The following is a 20,211-nucleotide window of genomic DNA, read 5'->3' as shown; positions in this document are numbered from 1 at the left end:
AAAAACATAATTCTGAATAATAAACAAACCATAAAAAGTTCTCTATGTATTTCTAACTTTATGATAAATAAAATAAAAAAAATTGAAAAAAAAATTGTTTGGCCTGTCTTATTCCGCCCTATAAATACACAACTAAACACACATCCATCCATTTTCAACTTAACAAAAAAAAAATGGATTTTTACTCTTTTACTTTGAATACTCTTATTCTCCTCCTCGTCTCCCTTTACTTTGCAAACTGCAATGAGGATGATACCATCATCCCATCGCCAATGACGCCAATGCCAACACAATCATTGGATCCTATATCAACCGAGAACGTCTTAGCTTGGGTATTTATCTTCAAGTTAATCTACGGAGACATGTCATCTGTATCAATCAATATCGAAAGCAATGGAACATCGATTTTAAAAGATTTCACCATGGAATCTTCAAACTCGGAAATATTGAGTATCACAAACAGCAAAATCTACACTGGAACTTTTGTGTGGAAACAGTTAACAGCGAAGATACCAGTGTATGAACCGAGTAGAGATGCAGGCAAGGAATATGTATACTTGAAGATATCTGAAGATGGCCTTTATTTGGGATATGACAAATCTTCCATAAATAAGATAGTGCCATGGACCCCAAAGGGCTTCTAATTTATTGGAGCATGTTATTGAAATAATAATAATAATAATAAAAATGTTACATGTTAGTATTCAGATAATTTTTGTGATTATTTTCAATTTATTGTCTTCTAATCCCAATTATTCAACCCATGTCATCCACATTATTCGAATCTCATCAAGATTTCAAAAATCTGAAAGCTAGAAAAATTAAAGAGGTAAAAAAACACAATAATATCTATGTATAAATAATATTTTTAAGATAATAATAATAATAATAATAATAAAAACTTAAGGAGGTTTCAATTATAACATCTTACAAATATTTTATTTAAATTATTTCTTTTATAATAATAGATTAATGAATTATTTGAATATAATAAATTATATTATAAGAAAGTATTAATTTGTTTAATTTTTTTTTGGGAAAATAATTTGTTTAATATTGTATTGTTGATGAAAGATTAATTTTTAAATATATAGTATTTTTTTTTTTGTCTAGTATAGACTCGGTGACTTATTTTACTTTCTAAGTGTAAAAATGTTTTTAATATTGTACAAATTCATGTTAGAAAATTAATTCATTTGCACTTTTTTCACTAATTTGAATAAATTTGACCTAATTTTATAAAAACATGAATACATACTATATGTTTGTTCTTAGTTAGTAGATAAATGTATCAAGTTAATAGACAAAATCCTCCTAATCGATTTTTTTTTGTGAAACAATAATTAGGGTTTATATATGTAAATTAAAGACTTGAAAATTAAGAACCTTAATGACCTCTAATTATGTTATTTTGTTTGAAGTCCACAAAAATTTATGTTAATCTACCCAAATACTTAATAAATAAATGTTTTAGTAAGTATTGCATAGTTTAACATAAATTTTGAGAGAATGGTTTTATTTTTGAAATATTTTAATAAAAATAAATATTATATATTTTAATAAATACTTAATTAAATATTTTCTCCTCTAAATAAATGACTAAATATGTTATTAATAAATTAAATATGGAAGATAAATTACCTTTATTTTGACTACTACTAACCTTCGTTTAAAAATAACATCATAGATAAAGACCCATATTTTTATTACCGTTATTTTTTTTAAAATTCAATCCACGTCTCTGTCTCGATATAAATCATTAAATCCGTTCAAATTTGACCGGAGACTCCAAATACTTGCCCAACATTATGAATGTAAAAAAAATCTAATCATTTTCACCTCTTTATAATAAATATATACATACTTCATCAATTGAATACCACAATAAAAGACATTTCAACAACAACAACAAAAAAAAATCAAAAGACATTTGTTCTAATAATGGATATTGTTTTTTAAGGTTAAGGATGATGTGGCATATACTAATTAAGGAGAAGATCTAGTAACATGAAAGATTAAAATGTTTCAAATATATACCTGTATTCATTCTAGGTATGACATGGAAATTGAAAAATGTTTATGTGTACATGTGTATTTATAATATAATTATAATATTTTAATTATTTATTATTTATATTTCATCCAGTAAAATCTCAATTTGCAACGAACTCCTTGTACAAAAAAATAAAATAAAAAATAATTTAATGAAAAAAAAACCCTAGTTTTCGTTTTTATGTTGACTAATATTTTGTTTAAGAGGGAAAAAGGTTAAGAAATTGTTGACTATCCTTCAAAGGAGACGATCGAGAGAGAGAGAGTAGAGAAGACTAATGTATGAATTCCACAAGTACGTTGATTTCCAACTCTTTCAGGCGTCATTATTCGTGGCATTGTCGATAGCGATTTGAGTTTTGATTTCAAGATTCCATCTCGATCGAATGATGTGAATTAAGGGGATTCAGATTGCGGATTGCGGATTGCGGAATCGTTCAAGGGTTTAGAAGCATACCCGTGTTTGCTGCTTTCATCCAACGTCTAGGGTTTAATTTTTTTCAGGTAGTTAACGAATGAAGGGTCCTCTGGATCGAAAAAAGGTTGTGGTCCGGCATTTGCCGCCGACAATTACGCAGGACAAGTTCATGGAGCAAGTGGACGTCCGCTTTGCTGGGCTTTACAACTGGGTTTCCTTCTTCCCTGGCAACAACAGGTCCATAATTCCGTTTCTTCTTTATATTCGAAAACCTAGTACTTTTTTCTTGGGAAAATTGATTTGTACAACTTCTATCTTCGTTTATATCTTCAATTGTCTGTTTTTTTTGGGGGGATTTTAAGCCATATGCTTGATTCTCTTATATTTATATTTTTTTTTTCTTCCAATTTTTGATTTACAGCCTGAAGAGCCAGTCAAGTTCTAGAGCATACTTTGATTTTAAGAAGCCAGAGGATGTTATTGATTTTTCTGATTTCTTTAACGGGCATATTTTTGTTAACGAGAAAGGTAACTATTAGGCTTTAAGCTTTAGATAAACTATTCAAGTCCTGGCTTCTGTCTACTAGTATTGCCAGTTTGTTTTACCATTTTGTTTGCATGTGAAGCTTGCTTACTGTAAATATATATAATAAAAAAAACACTTCTTAGAGCATGTCTGTGATCATAATGAGAAAGACAGATGCATTCTGTATGGTTCATGGAGCATCTTTTATGTTGTAATGCTTCTATATGCAGTACTCAAACTTAAGATGTTGGTTTCCCAACCTCGTTCTCTGTAGGAACCCAGTTTAAGTGTGCAGTTGAGTACGCTCCATCTCAACACATTCCAAAGCAATGGTCTAAGCAAGATGGACGTGAAGGATCAATACACAAAGGTACAAAATTTTGCTCTAAAGATGGTCTATTTACATCTAAACCTTACATCATGCGTGCTTACCATTAATCATTAATGTATAATAGATCCTGAATTCATTGAGTTCCTTGAATTTATTTCAAAACCTGTTGAGAATCTTCCGAGTGCTGAGATACAGTTGGAGCGAAGAGAAGCAGAACGAAGTGGTAAGTCATTTTTTAGTCCAGCAAATTTGTTAATAGAGAGAAATTGAATATCACAGCCTTCTTTCAACCTATATGGATTCCCTTTTCTTGTAGGTGCCGCAAAGGAGTCTCCTATTATCACTCCTCTAATGGATTTTATACGCCAAAAAAGGGCTGCCAAGAGTGGATCTCGGGTGAGTGGATATTTCAATATCCAATTGGCTTACTTGTACCTAGTTTTTCAATGCTATTCTAGCGAAGTGAAACTAAAAATTATGTCATGTATGTGAACATGCACAAGAATTACTAATTAAGTAGAATAACAAAATATATCTTGCATAAGTCTTAAGATTAAAGAAGTGGAAATGTAACACGTATGTTTTACTTAATGTTTTTGTCCATCATAAAGAAGTTCATATACATTCCAATATAATTTAGAATTCATTGCATTCTGGTTAGCATAGGCCTGAACATTTTACACCCTAATCTATGTGGACATCTTCTATTGACAAAAGCTATAAACATATTAAGTGTTACTTGTACAGTCTACTCAGGAATTCTAAAATGCCTAAAGTAATCTGCTTATTGATCTTTGTTGAGTTATCCATGTGAGAACTTACTAAGACAAACTTACTGGAATTGCTGCCTTTGACAGAGATCTTTACCCAATGGAAAAATGCACAGGAAAGCTGCTGGACCATCTTCAGCTTCATCAAGACATGGTTCGGACGGGAAAAAGTCTTCCACCAGCAAGGTTATTTCAATATCTCCACACTAGTCTGTTTTATGTCGTCTTTATGATGGATTAAGCAAGTTTGGAAGTTGATACTTCATTCCTTCTTTAAATTTGAACTGAAGTTCTGTAGATTCTAAATTGTGTTATTTGAATAGTTATTTTCTGATTACTTGTACTATTCATGGTCCCTTAAGGAAATAAATTCACATTGTTGGTTGCTTGTACTCTTTGTGGTTCATTGTTTGCTATGTACATGCTCCCTCTTAAGGTTTCTGGTCTAACTCTGGACCAGTTGTGTATTCTGAGAAAACTCAATTAAATTTAGGCTGATTTTTATTTCACACGGTAAACAATTCCTAAATTATCATAGAGCTTGGACAACGTTCAATATTTATGTGTCACGCATATTCCATGTTACAGTGCCATCTAGAGGGATGAACTCCATGTTTCTTTGGCATAGAATGTACTTTTGTGGTGTGCATCATCATTAACAATGGAGGTGCTATTATACTTGTTAACACTTGTTAATACACAGTATGTGCTGAAGGATAATGCAAAGAGCACATGCAGGAGAGATAAAGCAGCATATATCCTGATGCCCAAACGAGATGACCAGGCGCAGTCGAACAAGGCTGTTAATATTGTTGCTGCATCTGGAGAAGTTGCCGAACAGCTTAAGGGTACGATATATAAACTTCTTATCACTTTTTGATTCTGCTTAATTTGCATTCGCACTTGAAGAACATACAGGAATAGGAATGGGGCTGTGAAGAAAGAAATTTCACAAACTTCATCTGCTGGCACCTTTCCTGACACAAAATGAGAAAAATATATATGAAATTCAATAGATATCATTGTGATACTTTGCCCATGTGCGCCCTCTAATTGAATCAAATGAAGGGTCAAATTTAAAACCAGTAACAGTTTGAGTGTGGACATTCACAAATTAGATATATCATATATGGTCTTGCTTGGCTTTTGTTTTGCTAGAAAATAGTACTGAGCTGTGCTAATGATAAGATACAGTGCAAGTCTCTCTTTTCCAGGGAAGCCTACTGTTTGTGTTGGATAAAAAAGACTCAGCAATTTTTTTATACTAGAGGTTATCACCTGGAGAAAGCTAGCACAACATTCCACAACGATGAACCCCCACTTAAATAAAAGTGTTCTTCGTGGGAATTGAACCTGAGACCTCGGCATCTTAGGTCAAAACTCTTTCACTTGTGCTACCATGAGTGGGTGGCTTGCAAGTTTATTCATAGAAATCTTATACTTTTCATCCGGGAAAAATCCATAACATTGCAACTGTTGAATCCCTAATGGAAATATGTATGCAGAGATATATGTGCACACCAACATGGTTAACTTGTAAAAGTACAACCCTTGATAATCCACATTTTGGTTCACTTTTTTTAATGAACTTTTACTTATTGAAAGCATCTACTACAGTTGATTTCTTCTATCGTTAGTCATCTGTATTCATCATGATCTTCTCAGGAACTTCAGGGGCTGGTGGGAAGAAAAAGATCATTCTGTTGAAGGGAAAAGAAAAAGAGATTTATCATGTAAGCCTTCTAATTCTTAAGTAAAATTTGCTTTAGTCTTAATGTTAGAAGGAATTATGTAAAAAGTTCTGCACTGTCAGAGGTTTTTTTGGCAACACGTGGTCAAATTGATTAATCTAGTTGAAACACCAGGATATGGATATAGCTATATAGTCTCTCCATCCTTTGTTAAAGTTGGATGGACCTTTGGGTCAGTATCTTTGTAGGAATTTGTTGTTTCTTATAAACAATTGAATAATGGATCATAGAAAATCTGCCATGGTCCCACGTGTGTTTATAAGCTAGCCTCTATGCCCTATGAACTTGGTAGATAGCTGTGGTCCTTGTTTGGATTGTATTTTCAACTGTTTGTTCAATCTCAGTCTAGTGTTCCTGGTGATCAATAGACAATATTTTTGTTCTGCCATAGAGATAGATACCGCGAGTTCTACTTTCATGATTTTAGCAATCGTCTTATATAATATTTTTATGGCCATGCTGGCCACTGGTGGTTTGAACAGAGCGATACATCTGCAGTTAAAGATTCACTTGGGCCAGCTACTGATAAATCCAATCTGCAAAATGAAGCTAATGGGAGGATAATAAGAAGCATACTTTTAAACAAAGATGCAAGGCTAAGCACACCAAGTCAATCACTTGATCAGCAAAACCAGGACTCTATTGTGGATAGGGATAGAAGGCCCCCTAGACCACATACCATACAATCATCTATTGGAGCACACGAAGGAAAGATTATTGCTAGTGATTTGCATGGTTTCCCTAATGAAAAGCAAGGGAAACGAATGAGGAATAGGGACAGACCTGATCGTGGTGTTTGGACTCCTCTTCCACGTTCAGACGGATCACATGCTAGTGATGGATCTCTGCCATCTGCTACTACCCGTTCAACAAAGTTGCAGTCAGATTTTGGTGAAGGTGTGTACTATTATATTGTATAGATTTCTGCACTCGAATACAAACAACATGTGCTCACGTGATCTAAAATAGAATAAAATACGAGTAAAAACAGAAAATTAAAATAGAATTGTTACATGCTTCTGGCGAAATATACAGTATCTGTACTAGTGTGATTTATTATGCTTGCATTTTAGGATATCACAGAGAAATTAAGGCTGGTGTATCAAGGGGTGAAGAGGGAAAATATGTTGGAAATGGGAACAATGGTCGTTATTTGCTTGATAATGGTTAGTTTGCTATGGGAGCTGAAATGTTGACTGACAAAGCTATTAAATCCCTGTTTAACTCAATCACTTATGCTGGTTTCTTTGTAACACTTTTGAGGTATGTGCAGGATCCCATAAACATAATGGGCGTCGGGGTGTGGTACATAATGTTAAAGATGCAGATGCTGCCTCCATTGTGATTGAAGGGAAAGTTTTGAAACGTGGCGTTGCATATGGTCCTCATGAGGTTTGTATGTCATTTTAAATGAGGGTCATTCTTCTTGTGGAATCTCATTCGTTGACTAGCTTTATTGTCATGTACATGCAGAAACAAGTATGGGTTCAAAAATCAGGTTCTGGTTCCTAATGTCGTTTGAAGATGTAAGTTTCCATGTCTACTGATCCAGTCTACTTTTTTCAATAAAGTTTTTGTAACTAGGTAGGTGATGATGGAGGACCATCATATTTCAAATAAAACTTCCTTTTATGTTCATCATTAACCAACAAGTTTGATCCTTTTTTTACTTTGCTAGCCAACTTTTCTGATTCATTGATGATGATGTCTATCAGTTGATTTATTTAGCTTTGTTTTTAAAATTTCCTGTATGCTTTATCCTTGTTTTTCATGTTCATTCATAGTTTGCTTAATTTGTTGTTTCAAGTGCAGTATGGAGTCAGTTTCCATAATTTGGAGTGTACATCTGGCTGCAACAGGAGTTCTTATAACTGGATTGTGTAACTGCTTTTGTACAATGGAAGCAAATAAAAGGGTACAGGTTTTGTCGAGACATTTCCACTTTGCAGAAGTGATTTGTGTAACTACTAGTCCTATAAGTAAGAAAGATATACAGTACAGATCCTACGTAATGAAATATCAGAATGGAGTGTGATGGCTTTATGGTGTCATTTTATCATCAAGGTGCCCGCCCATTGAAAGGTAGGGTTCGTCCTGCTGACAAATACTAAAATTGAAGACTGGATGCCATTGGCTCTGGGTCGGGTTTCCAGATATGTTGGTTTTTAGTCTGCTTCTTTTTTACTTATTAATGAACTTGTAAATATGAAGCAGGAATTATTAACACGCCTCGTCATAGTATATTGAGTTTGGGTAGTAGTGTGTTTTGAAATGCACTTTCTGTCTGGAAGGCAGGCCTCTTGGTTTATTTATTGGGTTGTCTCTCTAATTATGATATTTATTAGGGCTGGATGCTTATTGGGAACAATATTATATGTTTTTATGGCTGACTCTTGGATGAAAGAAAAGCCAGAGTAATAGGTAAAGCTTTGTTGTATGAAGAGATTGGGTTTTGGGTTTGGTGAAACTGATGTTGCTTTTGTTCTTGGGTTGTGTTATTGTTGTTGGAATAGAATATGAATGAATCTTCTTCCTTCATATAGAAAGGAATAATAATTTCTGCAAAAGCTACTTTGTAGTTTTGAGTGTGCCTCAGATCCAAGAGTTGGTAATAATGATTTTTATTGTGGGAGAAGAGAAAGAAGGAAAGGGCTAGTGGAAAATATAGAAAAAGAAAAGGGATAGTAGAACCATTAAGTGTATTGATTATAAGGAACAACTTTGATGAATTTCTGGGTCAATTATTGATTGATTCATTTTTAGGTCTTGTGGAGGACCATTTCTTTCTTAGGATTACTTATTACATACATTATACATGTCACTACTATTATTATTTTATCATATAATAGTCTCATCTTCTTAAATGCTATTTGTTGTAACATGGTATTCATTTTATAATATATATCTGATTTGTAGATAAATAATAATAACCAATGAAATGCACATCCCAAGATCTCATTAAATTTGGAATGATATCTGATAACCAACTTAAAAAATCAGTTTCCTTATAATCAATCTCTTAATATTTTGGTTCACAATTTTTTGATAAGCTTATTTAGTTTTATAACAAAAATCCAAATTTGTAGCAATTTAGGATTAGTCAACTAATGAGATATTATCTAGAATTTCAGCAGGTTATATCCCTTTCAATTTTTGATTAAACAACCCTAAATTCATATTAATTTGTCCTCTTAAATGTTGTGTCTTTTTTAGCTCCCATAAAGTCAAATTTCATATTTGAAATACTTTATCAATGACATGTTCTCTCAAACAAATACATCATTATAATAATATATATTTATAATTTTACTTAAAATAAAATAAATATTTATTTAGGGTACCAACAAATTTGAGGCCCTGTTGGGAATAGGTAAACAACAAAATAGTGTATATAAAATTTAAGATTTATTTTGGAAGGGTGTTTTTATTATTTTATATTTAAAAATAAGAGTAATTTAATATATTAATTGATGATCTGAAATATGTAAATCAAACAAGACCTTAAAATAACTGAATAAGCGACAACAAAGTCAAAAGAATGAGTGGTCCCAATATTGCCTCTGATATGCAAGGGACCCACCACCTCTAAGCGTGACGCATCTTCCACGTGGCAGGCTATTTATGGACCGTCTGCTTAGCTGGCACCTATATGGCACTTTATCTTCTTTCTTTTTAATAATCCTTTTAAAAAATAATTCATATTTTAATTTTATTATATAATTTTTCTCATTTTTATATTCATACATATTGAATTTGGTGTCAGTTTTGAGAAAATATTTGTTTTTTAAAAATAAAATATATTTTAATATTTTAATTAATAAATTAAATAATATAATTAATGAAGAATAGATTAAATATTGTTTAATTATATTAAAATGAATAAAGGAAAAATGAATACTGTCGTCTTCATCAATCATCATGCAGGCGCAATTTGACCAGTCTTCTTTTACCGAAAGTACCCTTCTGTGGGCCTTTTATATAGAAGTTGTTTTAATGTAGTCAATTTTATTTTTAATTATTATAAAATTTAAATTATTAGAACTCATTTGATTTTGAGTATTTAAATTTCAGTTAGTTTGAGTTTTTAAAAGAATTCAAATAAAATTAATTTTTTAATTAATTATTTTTTAAGAATTAATACCATTTATTTTAAATTATTATTTTTTATTTTAATTATATATATCAATCCTTTAAATTTTTTTTACTAAAAATAATTATCACCTCTTCAAAAAATATTCTCCTTCTAAGTTTTTCAAAAAATCCCAATTCAAACCAGGCCTAAAATTTCCTTTAGTTTTTTTGGAGTTTTCTTAAGAAAATTATATCATCCTCATTTTATTTAGACAATTAAATTACTTAATTTATAAATTAATTTTATTAAATTTTAATTTTAAATAAAAAAGTTTGTAATTCTTTATCTTAATTAATTTTTTTTCAAAATAATTTGTTTGAAGAGATCTCTCAAGAATGTAAATGATTCAAATAAATATTTATAGTTAACACTTTTGAATATTTTAATTTAATTTTCATTTAAAACATTTTAAGTTTATGTAAAGATAGATAATAATAGAGTGAGGCTAACTAAAAAATTAATTTTTATCTCTATAATTTTCTGATGGATTATTTGGTTGTAAAAAAATCGAAAGATTTTAACAACTAACTAACAATGTGAGAAATTAGTTCTAAAAACTTGTTAATTCGAATGGAGTTACTATTATTAAGATTTTCGAGTCAATTAATTATCTTAATGTATTTAATTTGTACATAACTTTGTTTTTTATGTTGTGTTTATACGATTTTTTATTAAAATAATTATTTTTAAAAAATAAAAAATAATAATAGAATGAGAGGCTAACTTCCAATTAAAAAAAATGAATATTTTAATATAAAAAATGACATAAGACATGAGAATGGCCCATTATGCCGTATTCGCTTTTGTTTGCTTATGTGATTTATTTAGAATCACACATATGGCATTTATAGGCTTAGTTTTTATTATATAGTTGGTAAAACTTAAATGTTTTAGTTATTTAATTATGAGTCCTTTTTTAGACCATTTTACTGTTGGTGATCCCATCACTCGAAGCTCCATTTGGGAATAAACTCTTTAGACCAAATCTTATGAAAATGTCATGTTCAACTATATTTAATATTAAACTTTTATATTATTTATTGAAATTATTTTCTATAAATTTGAGAGTTTAATGAATTTAATATTTAAAATTAGTATCCATACAAATAATTTAACAAGTGTCTTTGTCTAAAATATTAAAATTTTTATTAAAAACTAGAAAGATTCTCGTGCGATGCACACAGATAAAAATATATTGTTATAATGTTCCGCGTTCATAAAATTTTGTGTTGAACTAAAATTATAAAGTGTTATTAATTTAATTGGTTAGAGAGTTGTACTTATTTTTGTTAGGTTGCCTATAGCATTTTTTATTTTATTTTTAACTGTTTTAAGTTTATGGGCGAGTTAACCCAGAATCTGACCAAAATATTCATTTACTCACATATATATCAAAATAGCTCTTAACCTAGCAATCCATACACTTTCAAAATTAAGTATATATATATATATCTTAAATTAAAGTTAACGATCATGATAATGTTAATTTATTTAAAAAATAAAAACTATACCATCATCATAGTTAAATTTAATGTTTAACAACTTAATAAAAAATGAATGTTCTATAGTTAGTCCAAAAATCAGTTAAAGTAGTCAACAAATAATCAACAAAATGAATTGAAAAAAATATAGTCCAGGAATATTTTGCTAATAATCATCAACTCAATAATTTTGAAATTTATTTTAATTTGGTGAGGGAATATTCTTCAGATCCCCATGCTAGAACGGAATATTCCATAATTATATTTTTACCTAAAAAATATCATATAAATTATAATGTTTATAATATTAACAAAATTATTTTAATATATTAGTAATAAAAGAGATTCAAAAGATCATTATAATATATATTGATGATAAAAGTAAATATACGATTAAAAGTGATGGAACTATTCTACTTTCTTTTTGTTAGGACCAATAACATACAAAAACATAAAAATACAATCACAATTTAACTATTTACTTGTTACCTAAAATACTAATAAAATTATTCAAATAAACCTATGAGCTTAATGTTAAAGAAGTTATAGAGACCATTTTTTTCACTTGAATAGAATTATTTAAATAATTTATTGTATTTTCTTCATTAATTAAATTATAAAAAAAAAACAAGTGAAGTCAATGGAGCATTTACTTCATCCACACATTTAAAGCTTGTTTGATATGTTTTTCATATGATGATAATAAAATTATTAAAATATTATTTAATATTAAAATATATAAATTAATTTATTAATACCAAATTATATTTACTTTATTTTTTATATAATTTAAATATTAAATAAAAAATAGATAGAGATATTTGGGCTTAAGAGACCAAAATGTCACCATCTGAAAGCGTTTGACGATAAGACCAAAATGTTACAGGTTCGATTCAATCTAGAAACACTTTAAGCGAAAATTATAATTCTCGATAGAAGTAAAAATCACGTCATTCATCCCTCGTTTCCTCCTCTTATCACTCTTTTTTGTTTTTTGTTTTTTGTTTAAACAATATTTAAAAATTGTAAATCAATTTGTTTGAAATAAACCCTAAAACTTAAGAAATGTAAATAGGATCAAAGTAGAGATTATGGATGATTTCTTCTTTCTTCTTTCTTCTTCAGGGAAGCAAAGGAAGTGAAAGAACGTTCACTTGTCAGTGAAGACTGGCCACAGGAGCAGTGAAAAGGCAAAAGCCCCCACACAGGAAGATAACTAGAGAGAGAGAGAGAGAAAGAAACTGATCAGATCGATATTGATATTGATATTGCTCTTGTTCTTGCTGCATCTTCTGTACAATATATCTCAGTCAGCTCATCTTCTTGAACCGAATATTTATATATATTCGATTTTAATCTGTTAATTCAACAACTCTGTTCAAGCAACAACCAATTCAGCATTCATAGCTCAAAATATGCACCAAGGCTCCCTTCAATTTCATCCTAGATTACTCCAGGTCAGTTCAATATATATCCCCTATCATTCTCGCACTACTAGTAGCTCTACAAATGCTCGCCGATTGTTTATTTGAAATCTTTGAAGTGGCTTCATCATGCACTTTTTTCATTATTGATATGTAAAATGGACCCCTCCTAGCCCTAGATCTGATCAGAATCAACTAGTAAATGATTGATCAACTCTTTAACTTATCTTCAGAAACTCAATCAGTTCTGGAAAATCAAATACTGATAAAGTATATGGGTTTCAATTGCATGAAGACCGATTCGTTGCTTGCTTGAGAAAAAAAATAGCTTGATCCAGTATCAGATACCTTTTTTCAGCTTCTTGTTTGCTTAAAGGCTAGAAGCCAAAGCCTAAATATTCTCAGTCGCTTGTGTTTAAAACTTGATTATAAGACTTATAATGAATCATTCTTTTGGAAGTTTAGGTAGTTCTGCAATTTGATCACTTACAATCAATCAATCAACATGAACATTGGCAAAATGAATCTTACAAATATTTGACCAGAGTATATATAAACCAAACAGTAAACTACTGCTTAGGTAGGGAGTTGAGGGCATCTCATGTTTGTTTGAGTGTACAACTTCCAAATCATCATAAACAAAAATGATGAAGCTTTTACTAGAGTTCATACGATATTTTAACACTTGAACTACTTCTCAAGGACCATGATATATCTTTGCAAAATTTGTTACATATGGCATCTTAGGGAAGCGCAAAATGTATCATACTCTAGGCTAGAGAATCATATGTAATGCTGGAAAATCATTTATTTTCTCCTAAAATAAATATCTGCTGTTATATATTTGTTATTGCTTTGTATCTCCATACATTTATTCTCATGGAAGTTTAGAATTTACATTCCCTAGACATGGCTTCAATCTCATGTTCATTACTTAAGCTTTTGTTGAAAATTCTCTTCTTCTTTATCTTCTTAGGGAATTATGTGCTTGGGAAGTATCCAGTGCCAATTCAGGGAGAGTTATATGGAGGTTGAAAAGAATTAGCATCCTTGATCTCCAATGGACAAATATATGGCTTCTGCTACTTTAGGAAATGGTGGAGCTGGTAGTTCTAGGACCGCTAACGGCTTGAAAGGGTCATCCAGTTCTGTTGACTGGCTTGGAAGAGAGATGCATGAAATGAAATTAAGGGACAAAGTAGACCAAGAGGATGATGATAAGGTAATTTTTAAGTGTTCTCCATCTTGGACTAAAAACTAATTTCTCAGTCATCACTCTCCTTTGGTTAATTATTTCCTATATTCAAAGGCAGTAAATCTGTTTTATAGCATTTTTTAATTTGAACTATAAAAAATGCATCCGACCTTTGTAATAATTTTGGGCAGTGAATTTTTTACGGGTAACTCGTTATGATGTTTACTGTATATTTGATCCTCAAGGAGAGATATTTGATGCAATGCAGGATAGTGAGCCTGATATAATCGATGGGGTGGGTGCTGAAGCAGGACATGTTATAAGGACAACAATGGGTGGCCATACTGGACAGGTGAAAAAGTTCTCTAACACATTTACTTATATATGTTGAACCTTTTATAGAAGCAAACTGATTAAGCTTGTTGATCAATTTTACGAGATTGATTGTGCCTTACTTGTTAGCAGGCTGTCAGTTTTATTGCAGAACATGTGGTTGGCACTGGTTCTTTTGGCACAGTTTTCCAAGTAAGTACTGTTGTTTGTTCTTTTTGGCATTTACTTGGAGCATCAAGATATATAAAGTGGTTGGTGCAGGCAAAATGTAGAGAGACTGGAGAGATTGTTGCTATCAAGAAAGTTCTCCAAGACAAACGCTATAAGAATAGAGAATTACAATTAATGCAAATGCTGGACCATCCTAATATTGTTGCTCTTAAGCATTGTTTCTTTTCAACAACTGATAAAGAAGAGCTTTACCTCAATCTTGTGCTTGAATATGTTCCTGAAACTGTTAGCCGTGTTGCAAGGCAGTACAGCAGGATGCATCAGCGGATGCCGTTGATATATGTCAAACTATATACCTATCAGGCATGGAAAACTTAATCATCTGTTTTACTACTTTAGAAAGTCGTCTCTAATTTGTTTCTATAGAATACCACTGATATGTTATCTGTTGCTGGATACATGGGAATCAAGCCTTTGTAGTATACTTGGTATCTTTTTTATAAGTCTTAATGTTAATGCATATTTTGTGTGCACTTGATACTCAGCCTTCTGTTTCTTTCATTAGTGTGAAAAATCATTGTAAGTGGAGAAAACTTGCTTCCCCTGAATTATTCTAGAACGTATATTGGGTTTTGAGTAGCTATTTGATAAAATATAATTTATTGGAAAATTTCAATCATCTTTATCTAATGTTTCCAAACATATTTTCTTATCTCTTCTCTATTTATCAGATTCACTCTATTTGTGGATGCCCTTATGATAGATTTCTGTTGATAACATGTCAGCATGCCATTAGGAACTGGGATAGCAGAGTTAATTTCTGGATTATGTTATACATATCATATATTTAAATCTGACTAAGTTTGACCTATTAGCTTGACATCTAACTTAGGCCTTGTTCAAAATCTGGTTATTTCAATAACCAATGGTGGTTGTTCAAATAGCCTTTTTCGTTTTGGGTTATGAAAAAATGAGTTGCTTGGGGTTATTTGGCTAAAAATACTTAAAAGAGTATAAATATATTTAAAAAAAGAGAGGGTGTTTTGGTTGATGATTTGAATGATGTGATTGATGAGGAAATATAAGATGAGATTGTGGGTTATTTGAGATTATTTTCAAATAACCCAAAACAAACAAGGCCTAAGTCTTTCTTGTCTTCAATAGTGCTGCATTAAACTTGCTTTATGCAATGATATGAGAAGGAAATGGTTATAGAAGTGGTTCATAAACATGTCTATTGATGGTTACTTGGACGGTTCTTCAGGTTGTTTTAAGGCGCATACAGGTGGATTCAATCTGCTAATTTCACTCAATTCTTTCCTTTTTGTGAAATTTACTTACATGTATACAACTTATGAGTCTATGTGTAGTCTTGTGTGGCTTATAGAGCAGATTTAATTCACTTTTAATGTTTATCACTCACTTTGGCTGCAGATATGCAGAGCACTTGCTTATATCCATAATTGCATTGGAATTTGTCACCGAGACATTAAACCCCAGAATTTACTTGTAAGGTTCTTCTTCTTTCAGAATCAAGGATTATCATTAGAAGCCTTTTCACTGTGTAATAATAAAATACTTCTACTCAGTTTGACATGATAACCCCTACTCAAAGTTGTTGGAGTGATTTAATATTAGTTGAATGGTAACCTTTAGTGTTATGTTTAGATCATACACCTGGCAATTTATATATTCGAAAACATTATTCATTTATGACCCGAATATATCAGTATTAATGAAATTGGATAGACATCATTCTGAAAACATCTCCATAGACTTTGGATAGTCATTAAATTTAGGAGTATACTTGCCAGCTTGTAAATTTCGATCAGAATGCTCTTAGTGGAGGGTTGGAAAAGTTCCTATTGATGTTTATGCTCCCAAAATATTTTGACACCGATTACTAAATGGATGAAGATAGGTGTGATGAAACAATGTCTATAATTATAAACTTGATTGAGCATCATAACTATTTTGTCTAGGATTAAATCCAAGCTTAATGGCTACGGTGTTTGCTGTTTAAGATCCAGAAGCAGACAAGAAAACATAAACAACTGTTAAGACATTTATATTGATTGAATTATTCCAAATGATAATATGATATATTGCTTATGTATGAACGAGTTTGTTTGATGTAGTCTTTTACTTTTATTTTCAAACAAACAAATTTTTGGATTTTTTTTTTGTTTATTGGAAAAGTGGATTATTTGGGCTAGATAACTAAATATCCTCAATATTTTAAAATGTTAAAAATATATCCTTAGTACTTAATGTTTTAAAATGTAAAAAAAAAAAATAAAGTAAGGATATTTTAATATTTTAGTTGATGATTGAATGATTTGACGATGATGTAAAGGGTTATTTGGATTAAATCCAAATAACTCTTCATTTAACAAGGCCAACAACTTAATGAGTTAAAAGAAGAAACTTCAGTGATATATATTTTTTTATATATGTGCATCAGACCAATCTCCATTTAAACCCTTTTGACCATTATCCCTAATGTTCATATCTAGGTGAATCCACATACACACCAGCTGAAAATTTGTGATTTTGGAAGTGCAAAAGTTCTGGTAAGTCTCCAGAGGACTAGTAGAATATAAATGATTTGATGGCTAATAATATTGCAGTTTACATGTTCATTTGGTGTATGATGATATTACATTATGACAGGTTAAAGGAGAACCCAATGTTTCCTATATATGTTCAAGGTACTACAGAGCACCAGAACTCATTTTTGGTGCTACTGAGTATACAACGGCTATAGATATATGGTCTACAGGCTGTGTGATGGCTGAACTAATTCTTGGTCAGGTAGTGTCTTGTGTATACATTTATGCTTTTTTTTTTGTTTGAGTTTTTTTTGTTTGAGGTTATTCATTTTAACCCGACTATGCAGCCTTTATTTCCTGGAGAAAGTGGAGTAGATCAACTAGTTGAGATAATCAAGGTATATCATCTAACTATATTTCATTTTCTTATCATTATTAGTACATTAAATTACATAGAGGCATCTCATGAATTAATTTAATGTTTTCCACTTATATTCAAGCTTATTAGACTTTAGTCATCTGATCCAGATACAGATACAAAAATTGTAAGTATTTCCAAATAGGTATGTTTTTCTCATGAAGATCTAATAGAGGAACTTAAATAAAAGAGGGTAATGGATTTGCTAACATCTTAAGAATAGAAACCAACAAGAATCATTAAAAATGGTTTCCGAAACTTTACATTTTTGAAAGGGATTTGGATAGTTCCTCAGCTACTGGAAACAGAAATTCCATACACCTTGATGTTCCTATGCAATTCTTATCATATCTCTCTCCTTCAAATTGACAATCAGGTCTTGGGAACACCCACTAGAGAAGAGATAAAATGCATGAACCCAAATTATACAGAGTTCAAGTTTCCACAGATCAAGGCTCACCCGTGGCACAAGGTTGGTCTGAACTTTGTAATTTTTGCTTCTACTATCTTTGTTAATGAACTAGATCATACGGATTTCATTTTACCTTATGTTTGTTGGAGTTCTTGTCATATGTTTCTAGTGGTGTTCCTCTTTTCTCTTTCACAATCCAAAGTAGTATTTTTAGGATTGAGTGAATGTAGTATTTTTTTTAGTTTGTGGTGGAGTTAAGACACTTCTTTTTATACAGGTTTTTCAAAAGCGCTTACCTCCAGAGGCTGTGGATCTAGTCTGCAGGTTTTTCCAGTATTCACCGAATTTAAGATGTACTGCTGTAAGTTCAGTTCTTTACATGGTTATCCATAATGTCTTCTTTAAGTAGTATAATACTACAAAAAGGACTAAGCCTGACTAAGACTTCCTTCTTCTTCTTCTTTGTACAAAATGCAGCTTGAAGCTTGTGTCCATCCTTTCTTTGATGAACTCAGAGATCCCAATACTCGCCTTCCTAACGGCAGGCCCCTTCCTCCTCTCTTTAATTTTAAATCACAAGGTAAAGTTTCTTTCTTGTCAACACGCTTAAAGTTTCATTTTGCATGAGGGGTTTGAGATTAGGTATTGGTGAAAATGCTCTTGTGAAGCAACACATTCAGCATATAGTCACATCAGTGCCATGTTAGGAAAACAAAGGAAATCCTTCTTCCATTATGTAAAACTGAGGAAATTCCATTATTGGTTTCTTCCAAAATTCTATTTCCTTAATTCTAAAGAAATAGAGCTAATGCTTATCAAAATCGTGTACAAAATGTCTTGTTTGGTCTAGGGTTATTTGAATAACCAAGTGGTTATTTTCAAATAACCTCGTATGATGCAAGTTGGAGCTTGTTTGATCTTGGGTTATTTTATTATTTAAAAAATAAATGTTTACCAGATCACCTTTTTTTACCCTGTCATTTCATTAACTAAAATAAATTTTAAATACAAGATGACACTTTATTAATTTAACCCAGATAATATATTTTTTCATCAAACAAGATTTTGAATTCATAACCCAACTTTTTTCACACAACCCAAGATTAATACTGAAAATTAGGTTTATTTTTTTCTTGAATCAAGAAACTGAGTTCTTTCAGAATTATTCGCCAGGAAAAACTTGCTTAAGCAGCGAAAACATGAAAACCGTTAAGCCTAGAAATGTCCGATGCAATCCATATAATTTCAGAAACATAAAATTGAATCTGAGTCTGACTGGCATAGTTAATTTCATCCAGATATGTTTTTAGATCCAGAATTTTTGTATATATGTGTTTCCAAATGTGTAAATTGTGTCTGTCTCTCTTTGATTGTTACTCGCAGAGCTTTCAGGGATTCCACCCGATATCCTGAACCGACTGATTCCAGAACATGCGAGGAAGCAGAATTTATTTATGGCTCTGCACACCTGAATACCTATTTGGTACTTCTTCTATTGTGCTTGTCTTGTGGCAGTTTGATTCCCTGTGGCTGTAAAGTTCTTGTCTATTATTAATATCCCTTATCGTCGTTATCTTTTTCCGAAACTCCTAAGAAATTTCAAAATCACACTTGGTTAGTTTGGAGTTTATGAGGGTTTGATGAGTACCATATTGAATGCATATTCTCTTGAATTTTCCCAATTACACAAAATGGTTCATGTTAATAGTGTATATTGATGTTACTTTTATGTCTCATTTGGTTGCAAACTAAGAATTGGGTTAATTTACAGTGATTGATGTTAGCTTTATGAAACAAGAATGAGTGACTCAAAATACTATTGCAATTAGTTTATAAATATAATGTTTATCATAAATCTAGACAATTTTGTATTTGTATTAAATTCTTATTCAATTATATCTATTTCACAATTTTATGATATATATATTTCAATTTTCTACAAGGAGATTAAGAAATATAATTATTATATTTTATTTTATTTAGTCATATTAAATTTACTTTATAAAAAAAATAGTGTCAGGATCAGTTTTAGTTAAAAACCTTTTAATTTAAAGTGTGAGGTTGTGTTAATCTATTAAATAAAAAAAAATTAACTCAATTTATTTAGACAAATCTGATGATATAATATAAGATTAATCACAAAATATATTTAAATGTGATTTTTAAACTTATATTACATTCAATCAATTACAAAATAAGGATGTTGTCACTCCTTTTTAATTAATTAAATCATATGGTATCATGA

At 30.8% G+C, this 20,211-nt stretch overlaps 2 protein-coding genes across 4 annotated transcripts; both read left to right on the top strand.

Annotated features, from left to right (window-relative positions):
- Window positions 1-2,277: 2,277 nt before the first annotated feature.
- LOC124926463 (regulator of nonsense transcripts UPF3-like) lies at window positions 2,278-8,335 on the top strand. Of its 3 annotated transcripts, none has more exons than XM_047466693.1 (13): window positions 2,278-2,707; window positions 2,892-2,998; window positions 3,271-3,366; window positions 3,452-3,550; window positions 3,644-3,723; window positions 4,185-4,283; window positions 4,801-4,945; window positions 5,763-5,830; window positions 6,331-6,745; window positions 6,922-7,014; window positions 7,122-7,240; window positions 7,322-7,374; window positions 7,656-8,335. In XM_047466693.1, exons 1-12 carry the CDS (start codon window positions 2,568-2,570, stop codon window positions 7,358-7,360), a joined length of 1,500 nt encoding a protein of 499 aa, XP_047322649.1. In that variant the 5' UTR covers window positions 2,278-2,567; the 3' UTR covers window positions 7,361-7,374; window positions 7,656-8,335. The 3 variants fall into 3 exon arrangements, with proteins under 3 accessions (XP_047322649.1, XP_047322650.1, XP_047322648.1); XM_047466692.1 differs by having other exon boundaries at window positions 2,279-2,707; window positions 7,661-8,335; XM_047466694.1 differs by lacking the exon at window positions 6,922-7,014 and having other exon boundaries at window positions 7,661-8,335.
- A 4,260-nt stretch (window positions 8,336-12,595) lies between these two features.
- LOC124926464 (shaggy-related protein kinase kappa) lies at window positions 12,596-19,728 on the top strand. The gene is made up of 13 exons (XM_047466695.1): window positions 12,596-12,918; window positions 13,862-14,107; window positions 14,349-14,432; window positions 14,546-14,605; window positions 14,675-14,947; window positions 16,019-16,093; window positions 17,101-17,157; window positions 17,258-17,398; window positions 17,484-17,534; window positions 17,931-18,026; window positions 18,244-18,327; window positions 18,444-18,546; window positions 19,350-19,728. Exons 2-13 carry the CDS (start codon window positions 13,946-13,948, stop codon window positions 19,436-19,438), a joined length of 1,275 nt encoding a protein of 424 aa, XP_047322651.1. The 5' UTR covers window positions 12,596-12,918; window positions 13,862-13,945; the 3' UTR covers window positions 19,439-19,728.
- Window positions 19,729-20,211: the final 483 nt, after the last annotated feature.

Source organism: Impatiens glandulifera, chromosome 2, assembly GCF_907164915.1.
Source record: "Impatiens glandulifera chromosome 2, dImpGla2.1, whole genome shotgun sequence".
NCBI lineage: Eukaryota > Viridiplantae > Streptophyta > Magnoliopsida > Ericales > Balsaminaceae > Impatiens > Impatiens glandulifera.
Note: the sequence above shows the minus strand (reverse complement) of the source record. Positions and strands in the feature narration are given on the sequence as shown.

Excerpts from the sequence above, each read along its gene's own strand:
- LOC124926463 (XM_047466693.1), top strand. The coding sequence starts at position 2,568 with ATGAAGGGTCCTCTGGATCGAAAAAAGGTTGTGGTCCGGCATTTGCCG. Across the intron at positions 3,367-3,451 it reads TGAAGGATCAATACACAAAG|ATCCTGAATTCATTGAGTTC; the intron begins GTACAAAATTTT and ends AATGTATAATAG. Across the intron at positions 7,015-7,121 it reads TCGTTATTTGCTTGATAATG|GATCCCATAAACATAATGGG; the intron begins GTTAGTTTGCTA and ends AGGTATGTGCAG.
- LOC124926464 (XM_047466695.1), top strand. The coding sequence starts at position 13,946 with ATGGACAAATATATGGCTTCTGCTACTTTAGGAAATGGTGGAGCTGGT. Across the intron at positions 14,433-14,545 it reads TGGGTGGCCATACTGGACAG|GCTGTCAGTTTTATTGCAGA; the intron begins GTGAAAAAGTTC and ends ACTTGTTAGCAG. Across the intron at positions 18,547-19,349 it reads CTTTAATTTTAAATCACAAG|AGCTTTCAGGGATTCCACCC; the intron begins GTAAAGTTTCTT and ends TGTTACTCGCAG.